The following is a 26728-nucleotide window of genomic DNA, read 5'->3' as shown; positions in this document are numbered from 1 at the left end:
TATGAATTTTACGCTCTTTTGGGGTGTTCTTTAGGCGTTGCAAAATTCTCGAAGTAGAATTTCGTCTTTTCTGTTGCTGTGATTTAGACTTTGTGTTTCCAGGATCAATTTCTTGAGAAGAACAATGACGCGTTGCACGCAAGTTTGGAAGCAGTTGTTTGCGAAAGCTCAGATGCTTTTGTGCAGAAGTTGTTTGACGAGGAAGTAAAAGGCGGCTCAAGCTCAGGAGGAAAACTCAATTTCATCTCAGTCTCAAGCAAGTTCAGAGTGAGTTAAATTTCAAGTCACATTAACACTGCATAGATTTTCGAATGTATTACACATTGCCTGATTATCCACAAAGACCTGTAAATAGTGAAGTATGTTCTGACAATTTGCAATAGAATTTGAATATAGTAAAGCTATAATATTAATTGCGAATTAATTTCATTGCAGTAGGAGGACAGCTTTTGATTTGAGATGCACTACTGTTTTAAATTTGATAGCGCAAGACCAGTAATTTTTTTGAACATTGAGTTTGACTAATTACCGTCCTCTGTTTTAGTCTCAGCTGGAGGTTTTGATGAAAAAGTTGGAGGCAACGGGTGCTCATTTTATCCGATGTATCAAACCCAACTCAAAAATGGTCAAGGGCACATTCGAGGGAGCGTCTGTTCTGTCTCAACTGCAGTGCTCAGGTATATCAGTTCTTAACTATCCAGCTCAAAGTGCTTCGGCTATTTTCTTGCGATATCTCATCAAAAATAATTAGTGTTGTCAATTGGGAGTCGCTGTTTGAAGCTCTATCGGGTAACAGCATTCCGAGACGAATTCTGATTTTCATATATGATTTCATGGGTTTGCAAATCTTTTGTTTCATGAATGCTGTTTTGCGGCATCTTGATGTTTTAAAGTACATGCATTGTGTTGCGATCGAATCTTTTCTAGAGACAGAAGTGTTGGTTTTGTAGGTGTGGTATCTGCCCTGAAAGTGATGGAAAGTGGGTTCCCGTGCAGGGTTCCCTTCGTGGAGCTTTACTCACTTTACAAGAATAATTTGCCTCCAAAGATAGCCAAGCTTGACCCCAGACTCTTCTGCAAAGCGCTCTTCAAAGCAATCGGTATGAACAACAACGACTTCAGATTTGGGAGCAGCAAAATTTTCTTTAGACCAGGAAAGGTAAGTGATAAATATTGTTGACTGATTGGTGCATTTTGCATATCGCGAAAGAATTCTCTAAAGTGCAGCTGTTGTTTAATATTTAAAAGCAGCTTCAGCTGTTCTGTGGTCACTTTTAAATAACATAACTGCTTTTCTCAACTGTCGGTTTTATATTCACTACATTGACAATTTTTAAGTATGCTCAGGTTAAGGTGTAATTTTTAGGTGTAGGACGCCGTTATTTTCTTTCAAATAGGCGAACCTATACAGATTATTCTTAACCTGTCGATCAGAACAGCTATAGAATTTGTGAGCGCTTTTTAATTCCTCTGGAATAAGTTTGAAGCAATTATTGCAGTGGTCTTTTTACGCACTTTTTTCCTGGCCCCGTATTATTATAGCAGCAAAGCTGTAAGCTGAGTGGAGCTATATTGCGGTGCTCTTGGGTTTTTTACGGCTCCAAGAGGAGTTATGGTGATCTACTTCTTTTTAATTGCTCTTGAACGAAGTTCATAGCAATTATTGTAAACGTCTTGTCTTTTTTATGCAAATTTTTTGCTTGACAATTTTGCGCTTTTCTTCTAGAACATTCTGTGACTTCTCAAGTGACTTTTTTACGCTTTCGGTCATCATGTATTGCTCTCTCCGAAATGAAGCTTGTTGCTAATATATAATCGGTTGCAGCTTAGGAAAATAAGTGACTCATAGCGCAGTGGTTAGTGCGGTTGGCTCCGGATCAGGAGGTCAGGGTTTTGAATCCCGTTAAGGGAAAGGTTTTTTGCACCCAAAAAGAAAAATTGATTTACGCTACAGACCCTGATTTAAATTGCCTCGCCTGTCGTTCAAGAGCAATTCTTCCGATATTTCGGTTTATGTTTTTAATCGGTGACTTCTCTTTTCACAGGATGCAAATTCAAATGCCCCACATGAAAAAAAATGTTCAGCTCAATCTGCTAAACAAATGTCAAAAGCAGAGCGAAAGAGAGAGTGGTTTTTGTTCGTGCGGTATTCTAAGACCGAGAATAAGTGAAAATTTTTTTTGCTTAGCGAGCGATATTTTTCGATCAAGTGCGGCTTTTTCGAAGCGGTTTTCAAGTTTTAGCTCTCTCTCCTTTTTGGTAATTGTCTCATGTATTTTGGCTAGGACTAATATGTTTTGAAATATTCTTGCCATCATACGCAATTAATATACTTTTTGATGATATTTCAAGCTATTTTTGCCGTTGGAACGTTTTTTCAGCAGGTTTTACGGTCTTCTTATTTTTTTTATAGCAATTGGAGTCTTTTTATGGTTCAGCTTAGTTTTTAAAGGGTTTTTTTGTTATATCTGCGAAGCTGTGAGCTGAGTGGTGCTATATTGCGTTGATCTTGGTTTTGTTTTGTAGTCTGACCCTCTTTTTTTTGTTTTACATTTGTTCACACAGCAAAACTGAGATTGTCAAATTTTCTGAATTACTGCTTATTCTCACTAACGGCATTTGCGTGTGTCACGTCATTTCGCGCTCACTCTAGCAAAAGGTTTTAAGTCATTTAGTGATTTGATTTTGATCATACGTGACTTACCGCAGTCAATAAAGTGACTTCTGTACTTAAAAATCGAATGTAAATTTGAATTAGTTTAAGGTCAAAGGAACTCAAATGTGGAGTAAAGGTCCCCAATAAAAAGGGTTCTGCGAAATGAATTTTAACAATCTTATTAGTTTTTCGCGGAATCTTTCACATAGCTTTTTGAGCGGTGTCGATTTTTTTTCACTATAGATCTGTATGTTTCTATCTCTATGTTATTCTTAACCTGTCGATCAGAACAGCTATAGAATTTGTGAGCGCTTTTTAATTCCTCTGGAATAAGTTTGAAGCGATTATTTCAGTGGTCTTTTCACGCACTTTTTTTCTTGGCCCCCGTATTATTATAGCAGCAAAGCTGTAAGCTGAGTGGAGCTATATTGCGGTGCTCTTGGGTGTTTTACGGCTCCAAGAGGAGTTATGGTGATCTACTTCTTTTTAATTGCTCTTGAACGAAATTCATAGCAATTATTGTAAACGTCTTGTCTTTTTTTATGCAAATTTTTTGCTTGACAATTTTGCGCTTTTCTTCCAGAACATTCTGTGACTTCTCAAGTGACTTTTTTACGCTTTCGGTCATCATGTATTGCTCTCTCCGAAGTGAAGCTTGTTGCTAATATATAATCGGTTGCAGCTTAGGACAATAAGTGACTCATAGCGCAGTGATTAGTGTGGTTGGCTCCGGATCAGGTCAGGGGTTCGAACCCCGTTGGGGGCAAGGTTTTTTGCACCCAAAAAGAAAAATTGATTTTGGCTACAGACCCTGATTTAAATTGCCTCGCCTGTCGTTCAAGAGCAATTCTTCCGATATTTGTCGGTTCATGTTTTTAATCGGTGACTTCTCTTTTCACAGGATGCAAATTCAAATGCCCCACGTGAATAAAAATGTTCAGCTCAATCTGCTAAACAAAGCTGCTAAAATATAAGCAGAGCGAAACAGAAAGAGAGTGATTTTTTTTTCATGCAGTATTCTAAGAGCGAGAATTATAAGGAAAACATTGTTGTAAAGAAATTTTTCCTTCTCGAATTTCACGGCATGTACCGCTTTGAATTTTTTTCAATTGTTTATCATTTTTTGATTAATAGTTCTTTCTGCAAGTGATTGGCAATCAATTTTTTGGACTCGCAACTTTTGGCAAAATTTAGTCATATTTGTAATCATGTTCTAACAGATTTGGTTTTTTCTAATGTTGTTCATAGTGTTTAATTGCTCTCGAAGGAAGTTCGTAGCAATTATTGCATGTGTTTTTTGTTTTTTATGCATATTTTTGCTGGGCATTTTTTACGCGTTTCTTCTAGAACCTTCTCTGACTTCTCAGGTGACTTTGTCACGCTTTCGTTCTTCATTTTTCGGTGATTGATGGATCTCTGGGTGATTGCTCTGACTCACGAAACAAAGCTTGTTGCTAAAATAAAAATGATTGCAGTAAATGGACGAGAAGGGACTGATAACCTAGTGGGCAGTGCTCCAAACGACAAATTAGCGTTGAAATCTGGTTTTGGACGAAAAGACTATGCACTTGCTGCTTTCCTCAGTTGCGAACTGTCTCCCCCTTACAGCAAATTTAAAAACAAATGTCTAGATAAACGCAGAGTGCTTATAAACGAACATGAATTTGATAGAAAAGACTTTCGCTTTAGAAACTTAAAAATTGAGATCAAAGATGCAGACAATGGGTTGAAAACATTGAAAAAAATTGAACAAATTCTAATTATGACATCATTTGCCTGACCGAAAATTGGCTTACCGCTGAAATACCTAATACTGCTCTTTCTTCCGTTTTGCTCAATATACCAAAGTGATGGAAAATCTGAACAATTCAAAACAAAATTTGGTGGAATTTAAGTTGCAATTAGAGATCATATAAAGCACGAAGAAATAGTCTTAACTCAATGCAAAAGGGACATTGTTATCGTCAAAATTAGCACAAACCAAAAACCTAAACTTTTTTCAATATCTTTAATCCACCTGAAAACAGTCCATATAAATGGGATATTGAAGATTTCGAACTGCTCATTCATAATTTATGCAAAATCGCCACAAACGAAGACGAAAATTGTCAAATCATAATTTCAGGCGATATCAATTTTCAAAAGCAAACCAGAGTCAAATGAGCTCTAGTGACGATTGTGAAAATAGAGTATTTGCTGATTCAATCGTCTCAAATGTCGCTAACTCACAGCTGGATGATGATGTCATAACCAATGAGCCAGAACCAATCATTGATTGCAGCTTTGATCTTAATTTTTTTTCAAAGTACAGTTTTGAGTAAAAATCATGTCCTGATCAGAAAACGATCAGAATCATAATGGAAGCAACTAGAAAACAAAAATGAAGCGTTTAGAAAAAGAGTTTAATAAACAACTGGATGCAGATCTATGTGGGTTCGAAGCCGATGTTTTTAAAAGTGGAAAATTCAGTAGTATCCAAAAATATCTGAAATCAATTTGGGAAAATCAAGCAATTCCGCAAACTTTGAAATACACAGATCAGTCCACAGAGTTAGACAGAGAAAAGGCCAAATTCTTCAACGAGTTTTTTTCAGTGTTCTTAATTCTAAATTGATTTCGAAAACAGGGAACCCAACAAAATCACCATCACGAAAACGAAAATCAAAACCTTGATAATTTGGACTTAAATAAATCTACTGGACCTGATAATAATGGAAACATTATCCTAAAAATGCAGTGACATACTGTCAAAATCAATACGGCTTTTTTTAAAACAATCCTTAACAAAGGTGTTTATCCTGAAGTATTGAAAATTAGTCAAGTCTAACCAATTTTCAATGAACGAAACAAAGCAGACGCTGAATGCTATCGGCCAATTATCCTAAAAATGCAGTGAAATACTGTCAAAATCAATACGGCTTTTTTTAAAACAATCCTTAACAAAGGTGTTTATCCTGAAGTATTGAAAATTAGTCAAGTCTAACCAATTTTCAATGAACGAAACAAAGCAGACGCTGAATGCTATCGGCCAATTAGTTTACTATGCTGCATCTCCACAGTTCTGAACAAAATATAATGTATGACGAACTTTACGAATTCTGAAGAACAAATTACGCGAAAATCAATTTGGTTTCCGAAACAATAGATCAGCTGTGATTCTACTTTTGCTTTACTTGATTCAGTCAATCTAAAATTTGATGATAAGCAAGTTCTTGAATTAACCTACTCTATCAAGTTTTTGCCAAAGTGTTCGATTAGAAATTTTTTATGCCCCCTAAAATCGTACCTTGGAAACCAGAAAACATGTCAAAATAACAACGAAAATGAGTTCAATTAGAAATTACCAGCGGATCACAACAAGGATTAATCCCTGGGCCACTCGACCTAAAGGCATGCACAGAGCAACTCGATATTTGTTGTTACAAAACCGGTATGGACCCAGCACAAGCAAATGTAAACTTCTAAACATAAAGGGAAATATGAGCACATCTTTAAACAACATCAAACTTGAAGCCACGCATGTGCAAAAAGACTTAAGCCTGATGGTCTCACCTAGTCTGACCTGGAGTAAAAATTTTGATAGGCGTGTACAAAAGGCTATCAGAGCATTCTTTTACTCAAACATAAAGTATCGTCCATCTTTTCATGGACAAATAAACTGCATTGATACACAGGATACTTTTTGCCTATCGTTACGTATTGCTCGAAGGCATGGCTCTCTAACAAAACAAACCTAATGAAGTTTGAAAGATGGCAAGTAATGGTATCAAGGTGGATTCTTCGCGCCATCCACGGTACAAAGAAAGACTATTAAAACTTAAATTACTAATTCTTAGTCCCTATGTTGAGATGCACGACATGCTACTCTTTTTATCACTAATAAAATCCATTTACATGGCAATTAGTATGACGTTCCAATTACATTCAAAAAAGCATGCGACAAAACAAGACAATATAGTCGAGGAGAAAATAAATTGAAACAAAACTGATTGTTAAAGTTCGACGAAAATTACTTCCATCGATCAAAACTCTTATATAACATCGTCAACAAAGGTTCTATAATTTTGAAGTGAAATGAAGAAAAGGTCATTTAGCGATCTGTACTGGAGTTTCTTCGCCAATAAAAAAGAATTACGATAATAAATGCACCTGACGGTTCATTTAGAAGTGCTCAAACGGCAATAACTCGAAAAATTTTGAATGAACCTGCAGTCCAATGGCAATCTATGGCAGTCCTTTGGCTGTCGTTCTAGAGCAATTCTGCCGACATTAGTCGGTTTATATTTTTTTTACGTCTGTTTTAGTATAACCTCGAATGAGTAGAGGCACATTTTAGTTGTTAAGTAGTTGGCTGGGGTCTAAGCGAATATCTAGTTCGAGTGGGTTCCGGATTTTTCCGGCTATGTTTTTTTGTTTCGTCGTCTGACGCTCTTTTTTTCGTTTTACATTTGTTGACACAGCAAAGTTGAAAATAATAAATTTCTGAATGACTTCTTCCTCTGGCTAAAGGCTTTTGCACACTTGAAGTCATTTCTCCAGCAAATGTTTATAGGTCATTTGCGTGATTTGATTTTGATCATACGTGAATTAAGTCAAGGTCAAGGTAACTCATATATAGAATGAATGTCCCTAATAAAAAGGCTTCTGCGGAAAGAGTTTTTACAAGCTTTTATAATTTATTGCTGAATGTTTTTTAAATAGCTTCATGAGCGGCGCCAATAACTTTTTCCACTTCTATCTGTATCTGTTTCTATCTATATTATACGGCACTCAGGTCTATTTCGCAGCTATTCCGGCAATCTGCGGGCTATGTTAGAATGTTCTTTAGCTAGCTTCAGAATTTTAACTTTTCGTACATTTAAAAGGGATGAGTCGATTAAGTACTGGACTCTAAGAGGCGCGGCGAACCGATAATGGCGGGAAGGCAAATGCATGCCACACGTATGCCCGCGGCTTATCACCAGTGTTTCTTCCCGCTAACACCTCCCAATGCCAGTATTGTCTGTTCTTCAAAAGCACTTCGTACGACATTATTTGGTTTTGTTCGATTTTATTTAAGCTGTATTTTTTTTGGGTTTTCTTAATGACCCAATTAAAATTTCGGGTATTTTTGTGTAGTTTGCGGAATTCGACTCTATCATGAAGACTGATGACAAAGAGCACTTGATGGCCCTGATTGACAAGGTTGCGCACTGGCTCATCTGCGCCAAGTGGAAGAAGGCCATCTACGGTGCATGGGAGGTCATTAAATGTGAGTAGCCAACCACTGGCCACAAATTGTTAATCAAGTAACAAGAAACATTGCATCTGATCAGCTTATCTGATAATTGAAAGAAATCGGTTGTTATAATTTTTGTTAACTCAAAACTATTTATCAAAGTTACCATGCAGGGGAGGTTTACTATATATCTTTTATCGTTTCAGTGCGCAACAAGATTAGATACCGAATGCATGCCAGAGTCCAGATCCAGAAGACTATCCGAATGTTCCTGGCTATTCGTAAGTTCCGCCCAATGTATCGTGGCCTGGCCAAGGTATCCAGCATCAGGAGTGCCATCGAAAATTGCAGAGCCATCGTCAACTCCATCAAGGGTTCTAGTGCCAATAAAGATGCGTTTAATAAGGAAGTTGACAGTCTGTACAAACAGATGAACGATTTGCAACTCAAAATCAAATCGGGCAAACTTACCAAGTTTGAACAGGTCAGTTGTTTTTTTTCGGCGAAAAGTTCAAATGTGCATTGCTCCTGTTACGGGTGCGGTGTTAATAGCTGTAAATGCAATAACTGAGCAAAATGTTTGCTCATCTCGTGGAGAAATTGAAAAAGAGAAGAATTTGAGTTGCATGAGAGCTATCTTTTTTGTAAAATCTGATCACGATTTCTGATGATTTTTGAAGTCAATTACAATTTCTGATCAGAATCTGGCTGCGGACTTAAATCGCGCCGATTAAAGAGGAAAAATGGACAGGTTAAATGCGTGGACTTAAAGCAGCCGGAAAGTTTTCGAGAATTTTTTTGTTGATGTCCGGAATTCACTTGTTTTGACTTTTTAATAGCCGCACAGCGATAGCTGGGGCTATTATTGGCATTCTCTTGGTTTTTTACAATTCAAAGAACTTGAATTGTATTGGTGCGCTGTGTGTTTTTTAAGATGTGTTCACACATTTTTCAATGACTTTGATCTTTCAAAACGGGATAAACAGGTAAAGCCCAGCGGGCATTAAGTTTCATTAGAGGCCCAAAGTGGGCTTTAGTAGTCCTTCAAGTGCGTATAGTGGTGCAGCTGCTGGGATGGCCATAATTTACGGTTAAAAGGTCATTTATAGGAGTTTTTCGGCTCAAAATGGTGCAATTTTTCATGTTTTTTCTGATTTTTTTGAGATTTTTGTTGATTAGTCTTAGATTGAAGTTTTTAAAAGCTGATGAAGGCCTTTTGCGAGAGAAAATTGCTTGTTATGACCATTTTATGAGCTATATGTCGTGGCTCTACAAACAAACACACAAAATGATACTAGTTTTTGCATTTTTTTTCGGGTTTTTTGAAAATGTTTGCCATTTTTTGAGTTTTTTAGCCTTGGTGTCACGAAACCTCCTCTAGGGTTTGATGATAGATTACTAGTAGTAATGTGGAAAACCTATTGCACGGTCTGATAAAAATTACTGCGTGGTTGTTAGTGTCAATGGATTGTTTCAACAATTTAACATTTCGAGTTTCAGATTTTTTTTTGACCTCCTCCATGGTTTGATAGTATGTTATTACCTAGTTGCTTGGGGGCAATGGAATGGTTTTCAACATTTTAATCGATTGAATATCTGTTTTTTGAAGTTTGAAAACTTTTAAAGAAATTGTTGCCTATCGATCTTTGAGCCAATTAATTTTTTAGGGTTAGAATTGGGTTACTGGATAGCCTCTAGAGACACAGAAATGATTTTGCAAATATCAATAGCACGATTTTCAGCAGGATTTCAATAAAGTTTGCAATTGGTTTCATGTTTTTTTTTAAAAATGTCATTTTCTGAGTTAATCGATCTTCAATGGCCAATGAATTTTTTCAGGTCTTCGAGATATAATCTTGGACCGATTTCAGGGACAAAAATTGGTTTTGATCATGTTTTTGAAAGAGGTATATTTAAGGGGATCAAATTTTGCCTTCGGGATAAAAGTTTCAAGAGTTTTAGCAATGATCATAATTTCGTTTAGTTTGTTTGATTTAGGTTCTCAACTTTTTTGATGATTTTTGTGTCTTGGCTGGCATTGTTTGATTGATCTGCTGGTGAAGTAGAGTACTTCTAAGTTTTTCATTCAATTCTTTGAATTGTATTTCAGGACTTGTCCTGTTGTGTTTTTTAATTTGCTTTACCTTTTGATCACATCTTTTGTTTTACATAAGTCGCGACTTTCACGTTTGACTTCTGACTGACCTTACTCACTGTTTCAACGGAATATAGTTTTTAAATCATTCACTCAATAAAATGCGCAAGATAGTGAATACAGTCAAGGTCAAAAGAGCAAAATCAGAAGAGACGGGATTAACCGACCCGACGAAGCCCGGTCATTAAATCATTGAGAATTAGATTATCAAAGTTCAATAGAGTGTTTGCTAGCGGACATTGGTATTAAGCTAATTAGCTTTCAGTTTAGAAGCTGAATTAAGTTCTAGTTTTTGAATCCAACCGAGACTGCACGTGGAATTAGAATACTTTTTGACACTGAAAAAAAATAGAAAAAAAATTGGTCAATTTATCTTTTTTTCTTTTTCTGTTTCAATCTCGATGTGCATCAAGCGCGTTAATGGCGGCTATTTTCCAGCAATCTGTGCGCTATGTTTGTCTTCTTTATGCAGCAGTTTCGATCGACGGCTTTGGTGTTTTTGGTTCCAATTGATTGTCTACGTCGTTTCGATGTCTTGAATATTCTAACTTTTGTTCACGAAATTTTATAGTTGTTCAGGGCTTTTGAGATGGGTTGTTCAGTCGCGTAAAGATTTTTTTGGGTCATACTTGATTTACTCACTCTCAAATTGAGTTTAGTTTTCCTGGCTCTCAAAATGGTTCCTGCCTAATTTAATTGTAGGAATTGGATGAAGGGATATATCTCTCTTATTGAGTGCTATTTGTTAAGAACTTCGAAACATAATTCTTCTTCAAATCAAGTGTACAGCAAAGCAATTAATAGAAAAACCATTTTCGTGTTTTCTCATCTGACTCTCGTTTTCGTTTAACATTTATGCACAGATAAAAGCTCAAATTCTCAAATGGTTTGAATGTTTTTGTCCACACATTTACGGCGCGTGTGAGGTCATTTGCTCTCGGAGTTTGGAGCAATTATTGTAAACGTGTCTTATGCAAAATTTCGACCGTTTTTTTCGAAAACCTTTTTTCGATATCACCTCTCGAGCGACTTTTTCTCGCCTGACTTTCTTGGCTGGCTTCTGCGTGACCTAAATTAAACGTATTCGGAAATGAACTCGTCGCTAAAAGGAAAGCGATTGTTAGATTAGATATCACAAAACCGTGATAGCTGAATGGTTATTCCTTTAGTGCATTATAACGGAGTTTGATGGTTCGAACCCTCCTTTGTTGGAAATTTTTGCGCTTATAATAATAATCTGGGCTATACAGCCTCTGGATTAAATGGCCACGCAAATTTGTGCGACGTTAATCGGTTTATGTTTTGTCATTAGTTACTCTCCAACGAAGTTTGAAGCAAATGTTGTAAACGTGTGTTGTGTCTTTTTGTTCTTCTGTAGATTTTTTGCTTGATTTTTATCGAGATCAGTAGAACATATTTTGGTTGTTCAGTGATTTAGTTTGACTCTCCGTCCTCGAGAAGTTTAGTCTTCGAGGGCATTTAGTCTGACTCTCCGTCCCCGAGGGCATTTAGTCAATGTGAAGCTCTTTTAGAGCTTTGTTAGGCTGTTTTTAGTTCAGCGAAATGCTTAGTCAGTCCTTGAAAAGGTAGATATTCTATAATTCTCCCTAAATCTCGAATGAGGCCAATTGATCACATTTAATGCCTTCATTTCCTATCTAACAGTCGCACTTTTTTAAAAAATTGTCGATTTTTTTGTTCTAATATTGGTATTTTTAGTCATAGCTGAGTTTTTGCATAATTTTGTAAGGGGGCGATAACTTCATCAACATCATTTCTGTATCTGTTTCTGTGTAAATTCTACGGCACGCAGGCAGAGTTTATTTTGCAGCTTTGTTCGACAATCTGCAGGCTATTCGATATCTTTGATCTGTGATCTTTCTCAATTTCGCAAAATTCATCTATCCGTGCTCGTCAGTCTCAAGAAGTTTCACTGGTTATTAACATAGGCTTCTGAAGAATTGGCTGTAGTCTTTTCTGAAAATTCGCTTGATAGTTGTTATTCAAGTTGAGTTGAATAGCAAGTTTATAACAAATTTTTTGAGCTGAGATTTTTGTTTGCTGTGAAAAATTTTGATGATAGTAATCGTTGTGCTGCTGTTTTATGCTGTGCTAAATGCAAAATTTGAACATGGACTCTTTTTTGTGCTTTGTGACTAACGATCTTTTGTTGTGACTAAATATAGGTAGCCATGATCAAATTTAGTGTTGGTATGTTCTGGCATTCTGGTCATCTTATGTGTGCTGTACCTAATGGCAGGTCACTACTCCAAGAGTTTTCTGTTTATTGTTTGTCACACTGAAACCTCGAATCCTTGTGATTGTTTTTTGTTACATTTTTGGTGTGATCTCCAATACCATTATTAGGTTCTAAATTGTGTGGATGTTGAAAGTGAAGTGTAAAATTGAAATGAAAGAAGCTACATTGATGCAGGACAGCCGACGTGCCCATAATAACGAAACTTATTATAGCTGCAAAGCTGTAGGCTGAGCGGAGCTATATTGCGGTGCTCTTGGTTTTTTAATAGCCGCACAGCGATAGCTGGGGCTATTATTGGCCTTCTCTTGGTTTTTTTACAATTCAAAGAATTTGAATTGTATTGGGGCGCTGTCTTTTTTTAAAGATCTGTTCACACATTTTCATGATTTTTGAAGTCAAATTGGAGAAGTGATTTTGGTCACGCCGAAAAAGGAAATGGAGCGGAAAAGCGAGTGGTTTTGCGGCATGAAATTTTTTCGCTCTAGTTTTAAAGTAGAGTAAGACAGGAACAAAAATTCGCTTTCTCGATAGTTGTTTTTTGTTCGCATGCGGCAATTTCACTTTGTTTTTTACCCTTTTTTCTAAATGATTTTCCCAATGAATTTCATACTAGGCCTAGTTTTTTGTTAGAATCAAATATACATTTCTTGCTAGTGGATTTTTGTTCTCGCTAGCGGCATTTTGAAATTGATTTTCTGTTGTTTTTTGTTTTTTTTTATCTGATTTTTTTTGGAAATGGTTTTTCTCAATTCACTCATAGTCCGTTCTAGATCTAGTTTTTAATCGCTCTTGTACGAAGTTCATTGCATTTATTGTAAACATGTGTGTCTTTTTTATGCAAAATTTTCGCTTGACAATTTTGATTTTTCGAGTGATTTTTACGCCCTTGACTTGCGTTTCGCGTGATCTAAAATTCTCTCTCAATCACAATTTCAAGCAGCTGAATTCAACTGGCGGCAATTTAATACTAAAAGTCGAATGAAAAGTGCACCGAAACTGGTGCCATTTTTTAAACTTTAACTCTCAATAGTGGTATATGTTAACCTCTAATGTAGTTATTTGATGCCCACTATTGAACTTCTTAATAGTCCCATTTAGGCTCATTTGAGCACAATTGAGCACATTTGTATAAGCGAGTCGCAGTATAATGAACGCAAAATTTTTCTTTAGCAGAAAAATCGAAGTTTACAAAACTCTTTATTCACTTAGGACGTTTGATATTTCGCCCGTCGAATTTTTTTCTGTTCTAAACTGAAATTCATCGCACTTAATTCAAAAGTTGTTGATTTTTTGGTGCTAATATCAGTATTGTTTGTCATAAGTGAGAACCGCTGAGCGACGAAAATGTCGTGAAACATTTTCGTTTAACATTTTCGTTAAACAAAGTGGTTTTCGGTTGACTTTTGATTACGCACAAACGAGAAGTTAAAAACGTGACGATTGTGTTGCAATCTTTTGTGAGTACAGTCTGAAAACTGAAAAATTTTCCGTTTTCAAAAGCGAGTTCTGATAAAAGTTCTGATTGCGCTTTAACTTTGATCAAGTTTTTTGTTTTACATAAGTCACCATTTTCACGCTTGACTTCTGACGTACTTCGGTCACTGTTTCAACTGAATGGATTTTAAGTTCTCTCACGTATTAAATTACGTTATGTAGTGAATACGTCAAGGTCAAAAGAGCAATATCAAAAGAAACGAGATGAACATATAAAGCCCGGTCATTAAGTCATAGTACCTTAGGTTATCAAAGTTCATTAAAGCGATTGCTAGCTAGCATTAGTCTTATGCTTAAGAGCCTTCAGTTTAGAACCTGAATTAAGTACCGATTACGAGAGAATCTACACACCAAATAGGAACAGTATGACACTTAGAAAAATTCTGTCAATTTCTCTCTGATTTTTTTTGTTTCAATTCCAATGTGCGTCCAGTGGGTCAACTGCGGCTATTTTCCGGCAATTTGCCGGCTATGTTCTAAATTCTTCTCTGTCGCAATTTTGAGCGGTTGAACTGAGTGTGGACCGTTTACAACTTAAATTACATGAGAATCACGCTGAAATTGGTTTTGTTTTTATACTTTAAATCTGATTAGTGACCTATATAGTGCCATTTTTGCGTGATCGAATTTGCGAGTTTGCAAAGGGTGTATCAACGAGTGGCTAAGGTGCCTAACTGTTATGCTTGAGATCAGGGGTTCTAACCGCTCCGCTCTCGAAAATTTTTGCACACAAAAAGTTCTCTAGGGTACACCTCTCTGAACTAAATTGCCCTGCCTGTCCTTGACCAGATTTTGATCACGAGTAACTTTCATCACTCAGCAAAATGTTTTTTGCACTTGGTCAAACTTAGACGCCGACAACTTCAACTCATTTTTGTGTCTGTTTCTATCTGCATTTTGCGGCGCGGAAGTCTATTTCGCAGCTATTGCGGCAATCTACCGGCTGTGTTCAAAATCGTAAATGTCCTCACTATCAATGCTATGAACGCTTTTGGTAGTTTTTATAAATTGCACTGACAACGAGTAGCTGTTCTGTATCTGTAACCATCTCTATTCTACTGCAAGTGATTGTATTTCGATAGCTGCGAAGCTGTAAGCTGAGCGGAGCTATATTGCATTGTCCTTGGTTTTTTACAATTCAAAGAATTTGAATTGTATTGTGGTGCTGTCTTTTTTTTAAGATCTGTTCACACATTTTCATGATTTTTGAAGTCAAATTGGAGTAGTGATTTTGGTCACGCCAAAACAGGAAGTGGAGCGAAAAAGCGAGTGGTTTTGCGGCGTGAAATTTTTTCGCTCTAAGTTTCAAGTAGAGTGACAAAACGGTGTTTGAACAAAAATTCGCTTTCTCGCTAGTGGTTTTTTGTTCACATGCGGCAATTTCACTTTGATTTTTACTTTTTTTTACTTTTTGGATCGAATTTTTTTCTTAATGGGTTTCCCTATGCATTCACAGTTCATTATAGGCCTAGATTTTTGTTAGAAGCAAATTTCCATTTCTCGCTAGTGGTTTTTTTGTTCACATGCGGCATTTTGACATTGATATTTTGTTTTTTTTATCTGATGTTTTTTTAGAAATCGTTTTTCCAATTCACTCATAGTCAGTTATTCCTCTAGGTTCTTATTTAGTCAATGAAAATTCTTTGAATTGTACGTCAGGAGTTGTCCTGCTATGTTTTTTTGTTTTGTCTGACGCTCTTTTTTGTTTACATTTGTTCACACGGCAAAGCTGAAGTCACATTTTCTGAATGACTTATTCCTCTCGCTAACGGCTTTACGCGCGCGACGTCATTGCTCTCTCTCTCTCTCTCTCTCTAGCATAAGTTTTTGCGTGATTAGATTTGGATCATGCGTGACTTAGCTCACTCAATAAAATTACTTTTGCATTTTAAAACTTTAATTTTAAAAGTTTAATTGAAATTAAATTCAGGTCAAAGGAACTCATATGTGTAATAAAGTTCCCTAATAAAAGGGCTTCTGCGAAATGGATTTTAACAAGCTTTATTAATTTATCGCTGAATGTTTTTTTACATAGCTTCTTGAGCGGCGTCGATACCTTTTTCAACTTATATCTGTTTCTGTTTTTATCCCTATTATATGGCATGCAAGTCTATTCTTTCGCAGCTATTCCGGCAATCTGCCGGCTATTTTTTGATTGTAGAGATATTCGGAAACAATAAAATTGGAGAAAAGCTATACAGTCTTTTTCCGAAGATAAATTGTTGATTTTCAATCAAAACCTGCATGCTTCAATAAAAATTTTGATCTATTTAAGTTTGCCTAGAATGTTATCCTGTGGTCTTACCACCGCATAGCGTTAATGTTAATTATACAGCTCTCATTGTATTTGTGTACCCATGCAGACTTCTTCATACACTGAAATGTGTGTGTATGTTTCCAGATTGATGCAGGTTACCGGACACTGGTGAGTAGTGTGGAGGCGACAGCGAGTGGGCTGCAGAGTAAGAGGAAGGAAATTGAGGCAGCAGAGGAGAGAAGGCTGAAGGAGATCGAGAGACAGATGGAGGAGGAGAAGAAAAGGAGAGCTAAAGAGGAGGCAGAGAGACTTGCAGCCGAGAAAGAGAAGAGAGAGTTAGTTGTGTCCGAATGGATTATTCCTCATTTCATGTCGTGGGTATTCAAAGTTTCCTCCTTGAAGCTCTAAGATCTGATGTACAAGACTCCTCATAACTAAGATAAACAGAGCAGAAAAATGCAGTTCAAGTTTGATAGTTTCCGAGGTTGAGTTATCTCGCCAGACATTCCGAAATCTTAAGAATCTTTCTAATTCTACTAACGGACAGACATTTTTTGCGAGTAATTAAGAATTTTCCCAGATAACTATTCCGTTGTAATAGATGGTTATCTTGTACGGTGTGAGTCGATGTGCAACATTGAGAAATCTTGCATTATGGGTTCGTATAAACTCTGGCATAAACTTCTGACCAAGCGTATAGCAGAAAACTATTCTTAGGATCGAATTCTCGTTCAGCAGAAAACTATTCTTAGGATCGAATTCTCGTTACTAAGCAATTCCGAATGAATGAAGAGCAAATGAAGAGATGAAATTTTACAGAAACCCCGAGAGGACTGGCATTTAAAACTTTTTAAAGGTCCATTCAATGTTTTCGATACGAGTGTAAACTAGTTTTCGACAAAATGTCACGCGTTTTCAGCTAAAGGAGTCAATGTCCGTTGCAAACTTATGCTCCCATAAATGCCACAACGCACCCAAATAAAGCCACAAAGCGCCAACGGTTATACATTATCTGTAAGAGTGTTGACCATTTGTAAATTTTTAAAATGAGGAATGTGTTTAGACGGGCTGAGATGGAAGCCAAACGAAAGGCAGAAGAAGAGGCAGAAAAGGAGCGGGAGAAAGAGCGCGAACGAATCAGGAAACAGAAGGAAGAGGAGCTGCGTGTTCAAGAAGAGCAAGAAAAGGCCGAACAAGCTAGAATTGCTGCTCTTCTAGAACAAGAAAGACGTGATCGGGAATTAGCCGAAAGGTAAGCTTAGAGAATCCAATTGTGTGTTCCCTTTCCGCGTCAAGTCTAAATCAACTGTACGTTGTAGAATTAATTAATAGCCGCGAAGCGATAGCGGCTATTATTGGGGACATCGTGGTTTTTTTTACAATTCAAAGAATTTGAATTGTATTGGGGCGCTGTCTTTTAAGATCTGTTCACACATTTTCATGATTTTTGACGTCAAATTGGAGTAGTGATTTTGGTCAAAATGTTAATTGTTCGGTCATAGTTAATTCTAGTCTTTGCATTTTTATTCAGGACTTGTGCTTCTGTTTTTTCTTGTCCAATAAAAATCTGTTTCGCTTTACCGTAAGTCACAGCTTGTTCAACGTTTTGTATAAAACTTTTGTCTTGGGCTAGTTTTTTCTTCGCTCATTCTGCTAATAGTGTTTTTCAACAGCAGCTGTTCAGCAAAACAATCTAGAATCAAAAGAGTCAGTATCGAAAAAATAAATCAAAAATTGAAACGAGATCATTTTTAGATGCCCGCTACCTTGAACTTCGATCTTATAGATGTTAGTTACCATCTGTATTTTTATTGGTTTTGATACTAGCCCCTGTATCATCTCAATCGGGATCAAGAGTACGGGATCAACTACGAAATCAAATTAAAATATCGCCCTTTAATTTTCTTTTAATTTGCTGAAATCAATTTTAAATTGATTGTTTTTTCAATCCCAGTTCTTTGAATTTTGTCAGCATTTGTCCTGCTGTGTTTTGTCACTGCGTCAAACAAAATTTTGTTTCTCTCTACCTTGGTTCGCAGCTTGTTCAACATTTTGCGTGAAATCTTTGGACATCTCTATGCTAGTTGCATTCTTCGCGGTCTGCTCAAATTGCTTTTAAACAGCAGTTTCTCAGCCAGGCAATCAAAATGAAATCAAAATGATTACAGGATAAACCCATAAAACCTAATTTTAGATACGCGCTACTTGAAATTTTTCTTATATGTCTTGGTTAAAATCTCTAATGCGTTTTTGCATTGATACTAGCCCTGCATCCTCTTCTAAGAAACAGGAGTATACATAACTACTAAATCCAATCAAAATAGTTTGCACGTCCAAAATGTTTTGTAAAAAGTCCATTTTAATCCCAGTCGGTGTTATGTGAATCAATGGCGGTTTTTTCCGGCAATCTACAGGATATGCTGTTCAATAGTCGCCCTCGTCTTCTAAGCTGGCTAATAATTGTGGTCCTGGTTTATACCTTTTTCAAGTGGCCAAACAAAATTACCCAATCGTGCAGTTTTAATATTTTGCATAGATATTTCTCTTACTTCTCTTGACTAGTCTTTTTCTTGTATCATTTTTAATAGCCGCATCTTCTCAGCCGGCTATTATAGCGCTCCTATTTTTTTTACGTCGAACTTTTTTTCGCTTTACCATTTTGCCGCTTTTTCAGCATTTTGCGTGAAATCTTTTAGACTTCTCAAGGCTAGTTTCTCTCTTCTCTCATTCTGCTAAAAGTGAATTTAAACATCAGTTGCTCAGCAAAGCAATTCAAAATGAACAGAGTCAGAATAAAAAACTAAAGTCTGAATTAGAAACGGGATAAACCCATAAAGCCCAATTTTAGATGCCCGCTATTTGAACGTCGTTCCTATAAGTCTCAGTTACGATCTTTTATGCTTATTGGTATTGATGGTAGCCCCTGTAGCCTCTCTCTAAAAAACAGAAGTAAGTTCAACTAAGAAATGCCATCAAAATAAATCGAACTTTAAAAATGTTTTTGTACAAATTTTTTTTTCGATATCTTCTATTCTTTCAATCCCAATCATGCTTATTGGAATCAACGGCGGCTATTTTCCGGCAATCTGCCGGGTATGTTTTTAATCTCGTTTAGCAGTAGCTCTGTGATGCTATCTTTAATGAAAAGGGTCGGTTTTGAAAGAAATCAATAATAGAAATTGGATAAACCCAGTTTTAGATGCCTTGTATTTGAACTTTTATCTACTTAATATTAGGTACGATGTCTATTACGTATTGCTAATGATATTAGTTCCTTCATCTTCTCATTAAAAAATGTATGTGTGCCTAACTACAAAATCCAATCAATATGGTAGCCCTGTTTTTTCTTTTTTGTAAAATGGCCATTTCTTGTTTCATCGGCACTGTTCCGGTTGTGTTGCGATTTTACGGCACTTTTCCGGGTGTGTTGAAAATTAAGGACACATCGCTTCTGGAAAATTAATCGCTTCTAGACACATCGCTTCTTGAAAATTAAGGACACATCGCTTCCGGTTGGGTTGCGATTTTACGGCACTGTTCCGGGTGTGTTGAAAATTAAGGACACATCGCTTCTGGTTTTTCAAAAGTTTTCTGTGTTTAACTCTAAGACTTAAGAAAGACTCATGGCGCTTGAAACAGCTTTTCTGAACTTCCACAGATCCTTGTAGGGGATTGTATAATTTATCATTCGGTCCGAAAATATTAGTTTCTATAGGCTGATCGAAATGTTGCAGCTGTCTCAATTTTGACATTTGTCTAAATGAGTTTTGTCACTCAATGACTTTGGTCACTCACTTTTGTGTTATTAAATTGAATTTTTTTGGCGTTAGTTTTTCAATTCAGTGAAAAGTTTCATTATTGTATTTTAAACGTTTTGACATTTTTCTGCAAAATAATTTAATGATTCGAATCTTTAACTGTTACCGCTTTTTCGTAGGATTGCTGAGATTTTTTATACTCAGCTTTAAAAGCTAAATAATGAAATATCCTTGCTTTTCTACTTGTTTTTTTTTCCAGTTAGATTGATAAATTTCAAAAGTTACGAACTTGTCTTCTTGTTTCTGTTTTAAACGATGTGTCCGTATTCTGTGCATTTTAGCTTGTGTCATTCTACTAGTCTTCGATAGTGTTCTTTTTTTTGAATAACGCTGTTGATTTTTACGAGTATTATCTGCCTCATGCTTTCGCAATTGCGTTTGCTTTCGCTTTTTGGGTTGCAGAGGTAATTGGGAGTTTAAATTTTTTCAGACCATGATATTTTAGCCCGATAATTTTTTTGAACCTATCCAGTATTTGTCCATTTTAGAATTTTTGGCCATTTTTCAACGTTACCAGTTATGTTTCTAATTATTCGTTTTTTTGCGGTATCAAGATCACAATGAGTTTCAGTCAAAATTATATCTTTAGATATAAATATGTGTGGCGTTTTTTTTATGGTTTCGGAATGATCGGATTTGTTTTTAACAATGTGTCTATAATGTCAGATATTACCCGTACTTCTCTTAAAAATTTATTTTGCACGCGCCTCTAGTCGCGGCACTCTTTCTGTTGAGTGAATTACGTGTATTGAATTGCAGGTTGGCACGTGAAATGCAGCAGGAGCAGACAAGTGCAACCACTCCTCAGCAGAAGCAGTTGGCTGTCGTAGTTGAGGAGAGCCCCAACACCACCCCCGTCCGGCCACCTCTCCAGAGGTAAAAGTCATTTGATGCTCACAATAAATTGATAAAAACTGGAGTAAATTAATTAAATTAAACTTCGTTCGAGATTAATTGTTATAGTAGTGTGCCTTTTTGCGAACCAAGGTGAGGATTGATTTTCTATCGATCGAGTTTGTTCAGGCGCTTGACCTGACTTACTTCTCTGTTAAATAACGTTTACACTCAGTAACCTAAGTTCAATTAAGGACAGATGGTCAGTTATGTTTAAAGTAAAAAGGTCAAATTGAGACGCTTTGATTCGATTTGGCTGCATTTCTCCATACTTCTGAAAATCCGAACCCCCCCCCCCTACAAGTTTTGTTTGCAGTTTCAAGCTATTACGAAGCTTTGATTCGTTTCTAAAGTCTTCCAGCTGTTTTTATTCAGAATTTTTGCCCGACCCTTTTTGTTTTATATACTGAACGGCAAAAATAAGTTAGCACCCCCTATTTTTACGAACTAAAAATTCAATTTTTGAGGCACTATTACTAACTTAAAATCAAATTTGGAAAAATATTTGCACAACATTGATCCCCTACGCTAGTCCTCTCACATGCCTATAAAATTCAGATAAAACACAACGTCCTCTTACCAGAAATCGCAATGTAAATTTGATGATCTCCATCCAAGTTTCACAGTAAAAAGAGACTTGTCTCAAGATATGATGTACTGAACGGCAAAAGTAAGTTAGCACCCCATAGTTTTTCGAAGTTAAGATATCCTTGAATTCAAGTCCCTCGTGTTAAGATATTCACTTATACGTTTGAACAAAAAGATATTCGCTTATACGTTACAAAATGAAGGGCGAAATCGTCAATTTTAGAACAAAATCATTTTGTTAATTTCTTTGATAATTTTTATTAGCAAGAAAAAATTTTCCATTCTTTGTTTTTTTAATAGCCGCGAAGCGATAGCGGCTACTATTGGAGACATCGTGGTTTTTTGTTAATTCGTCGTCTCCATCGATGATTCTTACGACCTGACTTCTTGGAATTGACTTTTTCAATAACTTCAGTGACTTCTACTGCTTTGCAGTTAAATTTTGTGCACGTGACGTCATTTCTGCCTTTAGGCCAATTGCGTGACTTACCTCACTCAAATAAATGACTTCTGAACTCACTTATGGAACTTTAATTTTTATGAACATTCAATAGTTAAAGATCAGAAGTGTGCATCTAAGTACCTTACCAGAACAAAATCATTTTGTTAATTTCTTTAATAATTTTTATTAGCAAGAAAAAATTTTCCATTCTTTGTTTTTTTAATAGCCGCGAAGCGATAGCGGCTACTATTGGAGACATCGTGGTTTTTTGTTAATTCGTCGTCTCCATCGATGATTCTTACGACCTGACTTCTTGGAATTGACTTTTTCAATAACTTCAGTGACTTCTACTGCTTTGCAGTTAAATTTTGTGCACGTGACGTCATTTCTGCCTTTAGGCCAATTGCGTGACTTACCTCACTCAAATAAATGACTTCTGAACTCACTTATGGAACTTTAATTTTTATGAACATTCAATAGTTAAAGATCAGAAGTGTGCATCTAAGTAGTGCAAAACGTAATTGTTGAGTCCTGAGTTTTTTTAATAGCCGCACAGCGATAGCTGAGGCTATTATTGGCCTTCTCTTTGTTTTTTTTTATTTCGTCGTCATGATTTTTGTTACGACCATATGACGTCACAGCCATTTTTTGTTCATTCGTTCATGCAATTTCAACTGAATTGCATGCGTGACGTCATTTTTCGCTCTTAGTGGAGCGAGTTTTTTTGTTCATGCGTGTGATTAAATTTTTGGTCACACTTGACTTACCTCACTCTCAAAAATGACTTCCTCACTTTGAAATTGACTTTTATTTACTTTAATTCAAAGAGATAAGGTCAAATGGATGTGTATCACTCTAAATGAAGGTTATTTGAGATCAGCTAATAGAGGCAGCAATAACTTATACAGATTTTTAATCAAAATATAACAGATCAGCCTTCAATGAAAAGACGACTTTTTCTGGTCTGTATTTTTTACTGTTTTTTTTAGACTGCCGATCTACGAATCTATTGCGGCTATTTTCTGGCAATCTGCCAGCTATGTTATTTCGAATATTAATTTTGATAAAGCTCTATTAGGATTTTTTCCTTATAGAGCGTATGTGTCTCATGAAATGACAGTCCGAATCTAGCCCAAAAAGTCTAGTGGCCTATTAATGTGTTGATGGTCAATCTGTCTATCTTATTTCTTTAGTTGTTTCAATTCATGGAAGGGCACAAGCGTATATCGCAGCTACTTTCCGGCAATCTGCCGGCTATGTTTTACTTTTGATAATTTCGTTTTTAATAGCAACGTACTGCCTCTGAGAGACACACTGTATCAATATTATTTAACTTGGAGTAGCTAAGCAATTAAAATTGTCTTGGGAGTTCTAAAAAGTACTTAAATCTAAGTTAAAAAATGACATGATGTACTCATGAAACCTGACCAATACCAACAATTCCTTAGAAGATTTTAGAACTAACTGGTTTATCTTGGTATCATGGCGGCAACAAGTTTTTTTAAAATAATTGTTATATTTTGGAAAAGGGTATTTCTGAAATTGAGTTTTTCGGACATTTTTTGTTTCTTCAAAAATTCGAATAGTTTTTCTTTTTGCTGAAAAACTTAGTGAAAAATAATAAGTTGTCCGTGCCAAAAACTCTTTTTGCAATTTGTTGCTAAAGAATGAAAAATCGTGCAAAGTCAAAGGTTTCTGCAACGCCATTTCTGATGTTGTTTAATAGCCGCGTCAGCAATTCCAGTCTATGTCAATTGCGTGACTTGCCCCACTCAAAAAAATGACTTCTGAACTCACTTATGGAACATTTACTAATTAAAGGTCAATAGTATGCATCTAAGTAGTGCCAAACTTATATGCCCTAATTCTTGAGTATTAGAGTCTGGTCAATCTGTATCTTATTTCTTTAGTTGTTTCAATTCATGGTTTTCCGGCAATCTGCCGGCTATGTTTAGATTTTGGTTTTTGGCTGTCGGTTCAATGGGCATTCTACTTTTCTTTAGACAGCAATGAGGTAATTTGAATGGTGTTTAACTGCATCAAAGCTATGTAAATATGGACAGATTTTTTATTTCTTAGAGTGCCTCAGCAGAAACAAATGAAACCCATTGGGTATGTTAGACCTTAAGAGATTTGACTGGATTAATCTGAACGCATGCTGAGTGGGACTGATTATCACCCAGAAGTTTAGAGATATTATTGGAATGGTGTTGGGTAACAAATACTTCTGGCTCGGCGAAAATATCAATCGACTGTTTTATCATTGCAAATGTGAATTTTAGCGAATTATTAATCATTTAAGAGAGGTTGTGATTTTTTGTTTCTAGGGGATCTGGAGAAATGAGCAGAAGATTTGAGTCTGCCTTCAAGAAATATGATCTGATCAGCTACACCTATGCAGAGTTAAGAGACACTATTAATACTTCATGTGGTAAGTTCAAAATGACCTCTGATATGAGGGGGTCTATATACAGTTGACACATTTTACGTGAACCATTTAGATAGTCTGTGGCTAAAAAGGTGTTCTGTTTTTACGATGATTTAATTGACTTTCCGAAAACGAACCCGTAGCCCATCTTGGTCAGAAATATACTTTTGATTCTGTTGAAATCTAATTTGTATCGAATGAGTTAAAGAAAAAAGTATACCCCCCTCCCCCAATTAGTGCCAGAAATATTCCTTTGAAAAAACCTTTATATGTTTTCTAAATTGGATTAATTAGTTATGATGTTTTGACAGACATTGAGTTACTGGAAGCATGTAGAGAAGAATTCCACCGAAGACTGAAAGTGTACCACAACTGGAAGGCAAACCAGGCCAGCAGAAACCAGTCTGCAGCAGCTGCCGCCGGGGGCTCAAGCAAAGATGGAAAAGGCCCTGCTGCACAATCTTCAAATGAGCAACGTGCTCCTAAAGATGTAGTTGATCATGTCAAGCAACAAAAACAAAATGCTCAAGCTTTGCCCAATTCAGCACAACCGAAAAAGGCTCAAAGCCAAAATGCGAAGACAGATAAAGTTCAGAGATACTTTCGGGTTCCATTTATCCGACCTTGTGATGTGGGCAAGGATCCCCAATTTAGACAAAAGGGCTGGTGGTTTGCACACTTTGACGGTGACTGGGTGGCGAGACAGCTGGAATTGCACCCTAACAAGCCTCCAATTTTGTTAGTTGCGGGAAAAGACGATATGCGTATGTGCGAGTTACAGCTAGCTGAAACTGGCCTCACAACTAAGAAGGGAGCTGAGGTTCTGTGTAAAGATTTCGAAGATGTTTGGAATTATTACGGGGGACCAGCTTATGTAAAAGAGGCGATCAAACAAGGTCAAGTTAGAGCCGATTTTATCAAGTAATTGTGGCTGGCTTTTTACGCACCGAGATCGGGGTTTCAAAACTTTTTTTTCGCATTTTTATGCATTCAGTTGGTTAAACCAATGTCGATTGCAAGATTTTATAACTACTTATGAAATGCAATTGTAATAAACTCATTAGTTGATACCAATACCATTGGTTGGGGAAATTCGTTGAGTGATTTGAGTTGCTGTATTTATAAGCGTGTGAGGATTTGTATAGCTAATCTTGGTTTTCCCCTGATTTGATGTTTTACTTTCAAAATAGCCCTAAACCTTCTTCATATCAGTTTCATAATTCCTTCGTATTCTGTGCCACTTTCATTTTTAGTTTTTAGTGCTTTCTCTGTGCAATCTTTATTCATAATATTTGTATATGGTCATTGCGTGAATAGGTCCTCAAGGTATAGAGAAAGAAATTGGTCAAATCTGTAATAACCTTAAATTAATGAGGATGATGTCCATGATCGATAATATATACAATAAGCCTATGTCTATTACTTATATATTCAATAAGTCTATATCTATTATGGCGCTTTTATTTTTCTCTGAGTTCAGTTGTTTCCATTGGCTAATTTAGCCACTGTTTGATTGGGTAATTTCAGCACTAATTAGTTGATAGTTATGCTGCATTGATGAATGAACAACAACGTGAAAGTGTCCATGAAATATTTTTTAAATGAGCCCACGCGCTTTAAATGTCCCGGCGCTTATTTGAAACATGGCGGCTATCGTTTTGAAACAATTTTAGTTCTTTTTTTACTATCGAATATGATGTTACCTATTAGTTGTGCTATCTTTAACGTGCTGTTGTTCTTAATGAATATATCTGTCTCTTTTGCATAAATGCAAACAAACACATCACAAACACGTTATCACTAGTAGTTACCATATCCTTATACATCCTACCCATATTTTACATGCTGAATTCCATTAATCCAATCAAGGTAAATGCAACATTCCACATTTTGTAAATTATGATAGTCTTAAATGCAATTTATGGTCACCAGTTAAGAGACTCACTTTAGTCTGACGTGATACGACCAATTATCTGTGCTCCATTTTTCCAATTTCTATTCCGATGTCACCTGAAACTCATCTTTGTTTTCTTCTTTTGGTCTGTGTAGACCTAGAATGATCTCCCCTTCTGAATATTGTTTATATCAATGTAGAATTATGTCTTAGGACATCGACTAATAACCTTTTTGGTGTTGTAAATGCAAATGATTGAATCCGAATCCTTCATTAATTATAGTACTTGCAGCTCATTCGTCCTCCTGGCTGGAACTTCATATGTCTATTTAATTTCAATTAATCAAATCCATTTACATTAATATACTTATCCACAATTTCGCAAATTTACATGTTATTTGCATTTCATTATCTTTTCTGTTTCGACTTTAAATCTTACTCTTGGCCTATTTTAAGCTCTATTTTCATCATTTTCAATGGGAATCGTCTTTAGGGAAGTTTGCTAAAAAGGGAAAAACTGTGACACAAAAGCAAGATTGGAAAACGCTCCATTGGCCCCTAAAGAATGAAAAAATAAAAAAAAATCACAAAACTTGGCAATTTTTCACAAACCTTTGAAAATGG

The 26728-nt window shown here is 36.2% G+C and overlaps 1 protein-coding gene across 4 annotated transcripts in view; it reads left to right on the top strand.

Annotated features, from left to right (window-relative positions):
• LOC142339105 (unconventional myosin-VI-like) overlaps positions 1 to 26512 on the top strand; it is a 223680-nt gene extending 197168 nt beyond the window's left edge. For 3 of the 4 annotated variants that reach the window (XM_075388837.1, XM_075388835.1, XM_075388838.1), the window contains 11 exons: positions 103 to 267; positions 545 to 677; positions 951 to 1159; positions 7775 to 7907; positions 8081 to 8358; positions 16185 to 16375; positions 17104 to 17292; positions 20618 to 20734; positions 23862 to 23894; positions 24110 to 24213; positions 24522 to 26512. In XM_075388837.1, the coding sequence (XP_075244952.1) occupies positions 103 to 267; positions 545 to 677; positions 951 to 1159; positions 7775 to 7907; positions 8081 to 8358; positions 16185 to 16375; positions 17104 to 17292; positions 20618 to 20734; positions 23862 to 23894; positions 24110 to 24213; positions 24522 to 25135 (2166 nt within the window). In that variant the 3' untranslated portion in view covers positions 25136 to 26512. The remainder of the gene's footprint in view (positions 1 to 102; positions 268 to 544; positions 678 to 950; positions 1160 to 7774; positions 7908 to 8080; positions 8359 to 16184; positions 16376 to 17103; positions 17293 to 20617; positions 20735 to 23861; positions 23895 to 24109; positions 24214 to 24521) is intronic. The other variant, XM_075388836.1, reaches the window with a different exon arrangement.
• Positions 26513 to 26728: the final 216 nt, after the last annotated feature.

The sequence above is a fragment of the Convolutriloba macropyga genome, chromosome 5 (assembly GCF_964194025.1).
Source record: "Convolutriloba macropyga chromosome 5, txConMacr16.3, whole genome shotgun sequence".
In the NCBI taxonomy this organism is placed as follows: domain Eukaryota; kingdom Metazoa; phylum Xenacoelomorpha; order Acoela; family Convolutidae; genus Convolutriloba; species Convolutriloba macropyga.
This window is presented reverse-complemented; position numbering and strand designations above follow the sequence as displayed.